At 59.1% G+C, this 10,796-nt stretch overlaps 1 protein-coding gene across 1 annotated transcript in view; it reads left to right on the forward strand.

Moving 5' to 3' along the window:
- Positions 1-9,434: 9,434 nt before the first annotated feature.
- Micall2 (MICAL like 2) overlaps positions 9,435-10,796 on the forward strand; it is a 22,094-nt gene continuing 20,732 nt past the window's right edge. Inside the window, 1 exon segment of the mRNA XM_033764819.1 lies at positions 9,435-9,756. Coding sequence (XP_033620710.1) covers positions 9,614-9,756 — 143 coding nt within the window. The 5' untranslated portion in view covers positions 9,435-9,613.

Raw genomic sequence — 10,796 nt, forward strand, 5'->3', positions numbered from 1 at the left:
CCAAGCTGGGTCCCAGGCCTCTCCCCGTGGACCAGTCTGTTCCCCAGGGACCACACTGTCACTTCCTGTGATGTGACCCCAGCTCTGCTGGCCGTGACTTCCCTGCCCACAGGATCAACCTGGGCAGGCTGTACCAAGGCACAGGGCCACATGGCTAAGCAGGCTGAGCAGTCCCTTCTCTGTCCCAAAAGGACGGATCTGAGATCCTCACCTGTCTGCTTGGCTCCAGGACCCAAGTCCTAGGGCCTGGTGCTGCAACAACCCAAGTGTCCAGTGACCCTGTCCTGGAACCCTTCAGTCTCAGCAGTTCCCCAGAGGGAGGCAGCAAGTCTGGGGAGCTGGCGGGCAGGGTTGGACACTGCCTGGAATTGCACCTGTTGCCCTCTCGGGGATCACTTGGCCATGTACCCTTGTCCCAGGGTTAGAGCTCAGTGTTTCTCCCAGTTAGGATTGAGCCACCTGTTCTCTCCTTCCTCAGGTCAGTACTGAGGGACAACCCCAGCCCAAGGCTCCAGGGGCACTGATGACAGCTCTTCAGGCAGGATCCACACTGGCTGCCCTGATCTTGCTCAGCTATGCTTTCAGAAGCCACCAGAGGGCACTGTGGCTGAAATAAGACCTGGGTGCTGCAGATGCCACAGTCTGGAGATGATCTCAGGCAGGCAACAGCAGGGCCCTGCCAGTTTAGGACTGTAGTCCTGCCTCGGCCAGCCTGCCCATGTCCACGCCCATCCTCTTGATATGGCCTAAGGATCTGGGTGTCTTCACTATGCCTGCTCCTCGGGGCTGGGGCTTGCTCTGGAATTTAGAGGCCCAGGTTGTCCAGGCCTTTAAGAGAGGGGCAGAGCTTCCCTCAGACGGCCCCCACCTTGAGTGCTCAAGGCTGACCTTCCCCAGCCACAGCCCCTGAGCCCCAGATCCGATCCTGGTGCAGAACTGGTCTTCATCTAACGGTTGGGGAGTAGTGACCACTCCCATGTGCCCAGGGAGCACTGGGCACGGGTGGGCCTGCAGGTCCACTCCCTGTGGCTTGGCCTGCCATTTCCCACTCGCCTCGTGAGCCTTGGGACCCCTTCCCGTGCGCTTGTCTTTAGCTCTCCTGGCCTCCATGTCCAGTGCCTCACAGACTTGCTCAGTGTGCCCCTACGGCACATAGAAGACCAGACAGACACAGGGCTTCTTACACCACAGGGCAGGGAGCTGCCTGTCCCCGGCCTGGACTGCGCAGTAAGCACATAGAAGACCAGACACAGGGCTTCTTACACCACAGGGCAGGGAGCTGCCTGTCCCCGGCCTGGACTGCGCAGTGCGGCTTCCATCCTTGATGAGGGCCCTGGCTGGCAGCCATGGATTGTCAAATCTGAGTACCCTTTCCACCTGCTCCCCAAGCCCAGCTAGCAGCCCACCCACTTGTCTTCATGTGCTGCCTCCTGACCCCAGAACCTGAACCACATGGCAAGTGGGTGGTACCATTCATTCTAACACCCCTGAAGTTTGGGGAGGTGGTGGGGTGTGGTGGTAGTTAAGGGTCAGGGCTGGGGCCCACATAGCTCCTCCCCACACCACAGGTCTCACAAGGGGAATGTAGGTAGTTGCCAGAACCCTGGATCCCTGGCACTTGGGCCTTGCCTCTCTCTCTTTTTTGTGTGTGGGGGGGACAGGGTCTCACTATGTAGTTGAGACTGACCTGGAACCCACTATGTAGCCCAGGCTGGTCTCGAACTCACAGCCATCTTCCTGCCTCAGCCTCCCGAGTGCTGGGATTACAGTCATGTGTCACCACACCCAGCTAGGCCTTGCCTCTCTTAAAACCCTGTTTGTATGGCAGAGAAGGGGCGAAGGCTAGGGACAGAAAGCTAGGGCCTGTGGGCGCCAGGCTTTGCAACTTGGCTGGCTTGAAGTAGGTGCTTGGGTGTTTGCAGTTGCTGCAAGCACTGGACAAGCCTGATGAGGCGTGTCTCATGCACACAGGGAAACTGACTCGGAGGGAGGCGGGGGTCCACACCAGTAGCTGGGGAGGGGCAGGGCTGTCTGGTGAGGGGTAACAAACCCACACACTGCGACTGGCCCAGGCAGGCCCCACACTTGGTGCCTTGTGCCAGGGAAATGGGCTGTTGAGGCTGGGCAGGTGCTGAACACCCCCGTCCTGTAGTGTGCGCGTGGTGTGCCCACCCTCTCAGGGTGGGCAGATGTGTGGAGGCCATGTCTGCAGACCCAAGCTTCCCTGTTGGCTTTAAGACAAACTTGGCTCAGCTTGGAGTGTGGGGCCTGCCCTTCCCCCACCCGTGCTTCAGTCCAGTGGCCGGGCTGCCTTCCCAGGCCTGAATCTAGGGCCTTTGTTGCAGACCAGAGTGGGGTTCTGTGGAGGCCAATGCACCAGGGGTGCCACCCAGGTGGAACTTTCCAGATCGCACTGATTCTGCAGCTCAGCACCCACCCCAGCAGAGTTGCCTCTGAAACCCAAACCCTGTCCTTTCTCCCACAGTACCTCCAGGAAAGTCCCTGCAGGCCTCTGTCCCATCCCCTGCTTCCCCGGGGCCTGGGGTCCTCAGTTGTTACAGCTTGTCTCATAGCACCTTGCACACTGGTGGGGGCTCCAACCACAGCCTGCCAGTAGCTATCCATAGGCTCTGCTGGAACTGGGCGCTCCATGGAGACTGCTGTGGCCCTCAGATATGGGGAGGGAATGAGTCTAAGGGCATGCATGTCTCAGCTTCTGCAGCTCCTGAGTGTGGTCCAACATTGAGCTAGGGGTGGCCACACTCGGAGGTTCTGGATCTGTCCAGTCTAGTCAGGGCCTGTGGCTGGTGCTGAGCAACGCTGGGTGGGAAGACCCAGGCCTAAGGGACAAGGCCTTGCTGGACTCGGAATCCTTGCTAAGGGGGTTGGCGGGGCCCTGCAAGAGCAGAGGTGTGGCAGTGGCTTGGTGCATCTGTGCCCCAGCTTCCCTGTCTGACGCCCCCAGGCCCACTCCACCGCCTCCCCCACAGACTCCCGGCGGGTACTTTGTGGCCTCTGATATGGACCATGAAGGCCAGGACCTGTGTAAGGAGCTCCCTGCCCAGGAGACAGCAGAGCCTGGCAGGTGGGGCCTCTCAGGGTCCTAAGGGCACCCCCCAGCCCTCTCCACTGTGCCCGGAGTGGGGGTGGAGTCCCAGGGCAGGTTCCTGGCTCCTCCCTGAGGGTGCATGGGGTGAGGCCTAGCCACTGTGGTGTCGCCCTGGAGGGCTTGGGTTTCACTTCAGACTGGGTAGGGACTGACTGTCCCACCTCCTCCATGGAGGTGGTCTTGCATCCTGGAGGCTGGTGGGTCGAATGAGGGCAGGAGCCTGGATGTGCCCAAGGTCACCTCCCATGTGGGCCATTTCAAGTGTCCTCTTGGGGCCATGTGTGGCTGGAGACCACCTAGGACTTCAGCCCTTTTCTCTTGGGAGGTGACCGGGAAGCTCTGAGGAGCACAGGCTGGCCAAACTAGAAGTCCTAGTTTCTCCCCAAGTCCCTCCTTAGTCCCGACCCAAAAGGGCACACTGCCAGCCTCAGGCCCAGCGAGGTTCACAGGGCCCTGGTGGTTGGATCCGAAAAGGCCAGTACCCAGAAGTGCTACCTCTGCCTGGGGAATAGGAGCAGCCATTAGAAGACAGGCTTAGCGAGGGGTTCTTTGTGGGGAATAGTTCTCCAACTAGGTCCTTCAGCTCACTGACTTGTGGTTGGGGGCGCAGGGGGCTGGGTAGTGAGTCCACAACCACAACCCTGGCTTTTCTGTCTGGCTCCCATCTAGAGTTGGACCTGGAAAGGACTGTGGGGCAGGGTGGGCCTGACAAAGAGGGCACAGAGTGGCCTGGCCCTAGCTGCTCTGGAGCAGGACTCAGAGGTGGCATGGCTCCGGAGGAAGCTGCCTCTGACAAGGTTTGGCCCTGGCCGCGTGAGAGGTTGATCAGTGGGATGCATTGCAGAGTCCAGGCCCACGGATCACCACCACTCTACCTCCTTCTGCTGCCCTCATGCAGGCTGGGGCTGGGTCCCTTCAGCCCTTTGGCCCCTTGGCCCCCCTGCAGCCCAGCAGGGGTGCTGGAAACCCAGAGCATGGAGTCCCACCTCGAGTGCAAAGTGTGTGTCTTTGGGAGCTGTGGGGACACCAGTCAGAGCTGGGCTATCAAAGGACAGACCAGAGGGCTCTGGCCTACTCACTGCTGCCTGACTTTGCCTCTGGCACCACCCCCCCAAGCCTGTTTCCACATGTGTACAATGGGCATCAAAATAATACTGGAGCCTCGTGTGGTCTCCCATTATTAACCAGAGTGGTGCTGTGATCTGGCCAAGGACACACAGCAATCAGAGCAGGCTGGGCTGACCCCCTCCTCGTTACTGCCTGCTCTGTTTGAGGAAGCATGGAGGGCCGGCCCCATTACAAGTGTTCCTATAAGATGGTGTGAGGAGGATTAATAATGTATTTATAACACATCATCGTGGTAGCCGAAAATGATCTATAAATGTGCGGTAAATGTTTTATAATGTTTTTGTAACCCGTTATAAATGATAAATGGTGGGCTATAGATGCCGGATCAAATATTTATAATGCATTGTGTGCAACGCTGGGCTGCTACAGTTCAGGAAAGCCATTAATAATAAAGTGGATGGAAATGTAAAAGTTAGGACGTGCCCAGCAAAGCCATTTATAATGAAATGTAAAATTTGGCTGGTGGAAGCACCCGCGGCTGTGGCCACAGCCTGGCCAGCATCTCCTGGAGGCTGGGAGGAGCGGTTGTGAATTATTTGTGAGCTGTGGACGAGAAGGCACGCTGCCACCACGCGCGGCAGAAATGACACTATTAATATTCCCACGGCAGCGTGCATTATGCATTGGGCCTAATTAATTAATGGGCGGCCCTTAAAACGGAGTGTTGTGGCTTCTGGCTCCCTCTCTTGCCTGGGGCCGAAGGGACATTTTGATGCCCAGGACCCCTGATTGGGCTGTTTGCTGCCCTGTGGCCTTGGGGACATCCCTTGGACACTCCTCAGTGAGGCCCCCGTGACGACAGCCACCCACAAGGATCCTGTGACCTAGTGAGTTTGGGAACTGCCCCCCCCCGGGGGAGACACCTGCTCATTAAGAAGTAAAGGCTTCACTGGATGTTGTGGTGCACACCTGTAATCCTAGCACTTGGGAGGCTGAGGCAGGAGGATTGCTGTGAAATTCAAGGCCAGTCTGGGCTACATAGCAAGATCTCTGGGAAAAGTAAAAGCTCTGAGAAGTCTCTCAGGAAATGTGACTGATTGGCCATCCCCTCTGTCCTACCATCAGGGTCTGTCCCCCTGTTGTGGTACATCAGCCTGCTGAAGGCTGTTACTAAGGGTTGAAGCCACCAGTGTGGGGGCGGGGCCCTATAAGTCCCACCCACCCAAGGCAACGCCCCCTGACCCAGGCGGCCTCCCGGAGCTCAGTGGAGACCAGGTCTAGCTGGCCTTTGGAGGAAAAGAATGATGCTTCTGGCCCTGTTCCCCCTGGGGTCCAGCTCTGTTCTTACCCCAGTCAGCTGAGACCCCTTCTGCCCAAGAAGGCCCTTTAAACTGGTCCAGCATGAGTGAAGCAGGAAGTGGCGCTGGAAATCCTGCCCCAGGTCAGGCTGGACCAACCCTCCTAGCCTCTTTTCTGCCTGGGCCGGCTCCTGCTTTCCTGGGAGTCTCAGGTTCTGCAGCTAGAACATGAGGGAAGGGGTGAGGAGGCCAGGCAGCAGGCCTTGCCCTCCCCAGCCTGCACCCCAGCGACAGCTGGGTGACTGGTCCGTGCTAGCAGAGGAGAAAGTCCAGAACCATGTCCTGGATACTGACCCTAACCAGCCACAAACCCCTGCACAGAAGCTGACTCTCAGCTTGTGCTCCCTGAGCACCTACTGTGTGCTGGGGACAGCATATCAGATGGTGACAGAGAAGGAGGGAAAGGGTGGGAAGCTGGGGGCAGCAAGGACAGGCCTCCGGTGATGCTTGAAGCACTATGGGGTCGGGTCAGGGGACACCTAAGAGGAGAGATTTCCAGGTGAGAAAGCAGCATGGACAAAGGTCCTGCAGCAGGAACCTGAGGAAGGGATAGGTGGGAAAGCTTTGCTCTACTCCTGAGGGAGGTGGAGCGGGGGTGGGGGCTGATTGCACCCCATGGTAGATCTGTGTTGAGAATGAGCTGTGGGGCCTGGGGGAGGCAGGGTCAGCCTGGAAGGCCCTGGGGGAATCTGGACCAGAGAGGACAGCTGACCTAGACAGCTCTAGGACAGTTCTAGGGAAGCAAGGTGACAGGAGCCCACGGACAGGGATGGTGGCCTGCGTGGGTACAGGTGTGGGGACTGGGAGTTTGGATATTGAACCTATAGGAGTCCACTCGGGAGAGTCCAAGGTTGGACATGAGGGGTGGCTCTGCAGTGTGAGTTCAGTGTCACAGGCCGAAGATTTGAAGAGGACATCAGGGTGGGGACTGTGGCTTGGGTCGTGGGAGGGATTGACCTGGGATGGGATGACTAGGACCAGGACAGTCGGGGTGAGTATAGGCAGCTGTTCCGGGAGTCTGGTGCACAGGGTGCGGGTGCAGGGGAGGGCACGGCTTTCCGTCCTGTCCCGTGGGAGACTCAGCCTGTCTGTGAGCCGCGGACTGAGGAAGGGGGCACCGTGCTCACTGACAGGGACAGGCTCAGTGCCCAGCAAGGCCATGGGAACGGGTGGCCGTGCAGGGACGAGGGTATGCACTCAGAGTGCCCTGGGCAAGGAAGGTGGGTGTTGGCGGGGCACTCTCATGTGGCACCACTGCCCAGCACGGGCAGACCAGCAGTGGGGTCCACTCCTGCAGACTGTGCTCCTCCCCTTGCTATCCAAGAGCCTGGCTCTGCACAGGTGCACCTGGCCCACCCCTCCTCCTCTGGCTCCTGAGCCACAGCTGTGAAAAGGGAGGTCACCGGCCAGGTGGCAGCAAAGTGTGGGTGCTCGAGGACTTGCAGGGCATCAGGGTGGACCACGCTGTGCTGGCCGAGAGTGTGGATGGGGAGAGGTCTCTTGGGTGTTACACTGACATCTCTGTGAGGCATAGCAAACAGTCCAGTGCTGGCCTCGCTTTCCTCTTTTGGTGGTTTCTGGATTTTCTACAATAAATACAAACTGTGTTGTTCATGGGAAAAATTCTTATCATTCTTCCCAGCAACCTCAGTGTGTCTCTTTCTGTGTTTCTCTCCCTGTCTTGTCTGCCTCTGTTTGTCTGTTTCTGACTCTTTGTTTCCATCTCTGTGTCTGTGTCTCTATCTCTTTTGGTCTCAGGCAGAACATTAAACTCTCTAAAGGGGCTGAGCTCTAGAGCCCCATCCCTGTCCCTGGAGCCTGCCCAGCTCACACAGTCCTTCCTTGTCCCTCATCCTGGGAACCCTTCCTTATTAAGCACCTACTGTGTGCCTGGCCATGGAGAACCCTGCGGGGAAGGGCTGTGGTCTCTCTGCAGAGGAGGAAACAGGCTGAGGTCAGGACATTCACACAGGAAGGAGGTGGATTCCAGGTGTCTCCCCCATATCAGGCCACTCCCTGTGATGGAGGGATTTTCACTAGGCTCCCAGGTCAGGTTCGAATCCACACAGGATGGGTGGAATAGGGTTTCTCAGGAGCCTTTTTGGGCTACACTCTAGAATCATCGCAGCCGGTGCTAGGAAGGGTGTGGCTGAGAGTGCGGAGGGGGGCTGGGGGGCTGGAGAATGCAACCCCCACTAGCTGCCCCGCAGAAAGGCCATCCCCAGCTCTGTCCTGATGGTCCTGGAGGCACCATGCCTAAGCGGGGAGGCTCTGTGCCTGATGGTGCTGGGGGAGGAATCCAAAGGTGGGGGATCGAAGGGGGGGGGGGTGGGGGTGGGGGGTTTGGGGTGAGTTAAGGTCAGATGGGGATGTGGGACCAGGGAGGAGCAGAGTAGGGCCCAAGGCTTTGGTCGCCCCTGAGGGGCTTGGTGGGGTCCACGGGAGGCAGGGTGTGGCAGGGAGAGGCAGTGATAAACCTGGGCTGGCAGGTCACTGCACCAAGAGCCTGATAAGGAGCCTGGACTTTATTCAGAGGGGCCAGGTGTGTGGCTGCTCACATGGGCTGCCAGATGGGTACCAGGGAGCCCAGCCCTGTGGGCTTCATGGAGGGTGGCAGTGGTAGGCAGAGGCTGCGGTACACAGATTGGGGTGTCCTGGCTCTTGGCTTGGGGGGACCTGGAAGAACATGCCATGCAGAGTGCTGGGGGACTGCCCCAAATGCCACCCCCTAGGCACTGCTGGCAGGAAGGCCCTGTGGTGAGGGATGGTGGGGTGGGTTCTCAGCGCAGCTGCCTCCCGGGAATCAGAACCCACCACACCCACCTGGCCTCTGGTCCTCCCCCACCCCAACTTCCTGGTCCTTAGCAGCTTTTCTGGTTCTTCTGCTACCCGGAGGGTCAAGAAAACATGGTTCCAGGACTGGCCCTGCTGAACTGGTTCTGCTCTGTGTCCCTTTTCTGGAGAGTCCCAGCCCACCAGCAGGCCATTCATTTTGGCTGGGCAGGGCCACGGTGAAGATCCCAGGCCACTCGGCAGCCCCTGTCCAGCCGCTGTGTGCCTGCCCCTTGGGACAGGCAGCTCACCACCCACACACGGGTACCACTGCTGGGCAGCAGGCCCTCCTCATGCAGGGCCCAGGTATGGCTTGGGACCAGAATACCTCAGTGTCTGCTCTTCCCCTTAGGCAAGAGGAGCTGCCCTGCCTCTGTGCCAGGGGCAGATTTGCCTCTGTGACGGGCAGATTTTGGAGAACACCTTCTGTCCTAGGGGCCCTGCCTGGACAAGCCCTGGGGCTCAGCAGTAGGGCGGGTGATCTCACATTTCCGTCAGTCCAAGTCTGCAAGGCCACAGACAAGGTACACGACTGGTGTGTGTGTGTGCGTGCGTGCGTGTGTGTGTGTGTGTGTGTGTGTACACACGCCCTTAACTGCTGTGTGTAAACCTCAGAGTGGACATCTGGGAAGCAGAGGGGACAGGAAACCCCGGGACATTCCCAACCTGCAGGTCTCAGTTTCCTCGTTAGTCAAGGCCCAAAGTGTCCAGGTGGGCAGAGAAGCAAGACCAGGAAGTGCTCTTATACCCCGAAACAAGGTGCCCTCTGCTTCCCAGGAGCAGGAGTCTGCTCCAGTCAGTCTTCCCATTTATCAGCAGGAATTTCCTCCCACTACTCCCTGGAGGGCAGGAGGGATTCGGGGAGGGGAGGGGGTTAGAAGGGAAATCTGAAGTCTCTAGAAGTAGCTCGGCGCCCCGGGCCCAGCCTCCAAAGGTGGTGGGCGTGGCCTGGGCCGGGGCGGGACGGGGCAGACGGTAGAAGCCTATGCACAGCCAGAGTGGCGCGGGGGCGGGGACTTTTCGTGTGGGCGGCTACAGGGGCGGGGCCTACGTAAGGGGCCCGAAGGGAGCGTGGTTCTCAGGGGGCGGGGTCGACGGCGGCTCAAGGCTAAACGTCCTCCTAGCCGGCCGAGCTCTTGGTTCCTGCGGGCTCGTTTGCTAGCCGTGCCCAGTCGCTCCGCTCGCCCGCCTTCCCTGTTCCTGGGGCCGGACTAGTGTGGGGAGCGTCCTGCGCGCCGCCGCCCGCATGGCTGCCATCAAGGCGCTGCAGCAGTGGTGCAAGCAGCAATGCGAGGGCTACCGGGACGTGGACATCACCAACATGACTACCTCGTTCCGCGACGGCCTGGCCTTCTGCGCTATTCTGCACCACCACCGGCCCGATCTCATGTGAGTGCTCAGTGCTTCGCCCGCGCCCTTTGAGCCTGCCACACAGTGCACGCACATTCGGGGAAACTGAGACCTACGGCACAATCAGAGCTCCGCACGGAGAGCTCCGGGACACTGCTCGGAGTCTGGCAGAGCAGTGCCTTAGGCGCAGCAGCCCTCCCTTGGCCTCAGGGTGCCATATACCAAGTGCAGCTGGGCTGTGGCAGGACGTGGCGGCCCCACAGTCTTAGTCAGTGGTGACTCAGGCAGCGCCCTGGCTCCTGGGAAAGGGCCGACAGAGCTGCCCTCTAGGCCCTGGCAACCCATGATGCCCTAGGGTCTGGCCACAAAACAGGTTACTGGGTGCTTCCAGTGTGGGGACTGCTCCTTCTTGACATGCCCAGGCACACTGGAACATTTAGAGTCACTGCGGAGAGGGGAGTCAGAGCAAGGAGCCCCCAGATTCCAGGTCCTGCACCTAGGGTGATAGGGGATGAGACGCAGCTGTAGGAGGTGGCAGGTGATGGGGGCTGGGCTCTCTTCCCAGCAGGGCTAGATGGACGGCTGGGCCCTACCTTGATGCGAGATGTTGGCCCAAGCATGAATCTGTTGTATCCAGGCCCTGGGCTGAGTGAATGGGACCTACCTCTCCCGGACAGATACCTAACCTGGGGTGGTGGACAGATGTGCAAGAAAGGGGGGCCTTAAAAGGCCACTGCAGCCCAGGCACCTGGGAAAAGCACTGTCCTGAGAAGTCATGGCGGTGGCCTGAGCTGGACTGAGGTGTGTTTGCTGAAGAGGCCTTGACGCTGGGAGAGGAGAAAGGCAGCACTTTCTAGAGTTGGCCTTTATCAGGCCCCTTGCTGTACAGGCAAGAAAACTGAGGCCAGATGAGGGTCCCTTGTTCAGGTCAGGCTGAGTCAGGGCCAGCATCTGGCTCTTTCTGGTTCCAAGCTCTGTTCTTACTGGGAAGCTAGAGTCTTGAACAAGATACCTAGACTCCTGACCCAGGTTGTGAAATGAGTTTGCAAAGCCGCAGAGGTGTGTGTGTGTGTGTGTGT

The sequence above is a fragment of the Fukomys damarensis genome, unplaced genomic scaffold, assembly GCF_012274545.1.
Source record: "Fukomys damarensis isolate Sample0158 unplaced genomic scaffold, DMR_v1.0_HiC HiC_scaffold_17, whole genome shotgun sequence".
Lineage (NCBI taxonomy): Eukaryota > Metazoa > Chordata > Mammalia > Rodentia > Bathyergidae > Fukomys > Fukomys damarensis.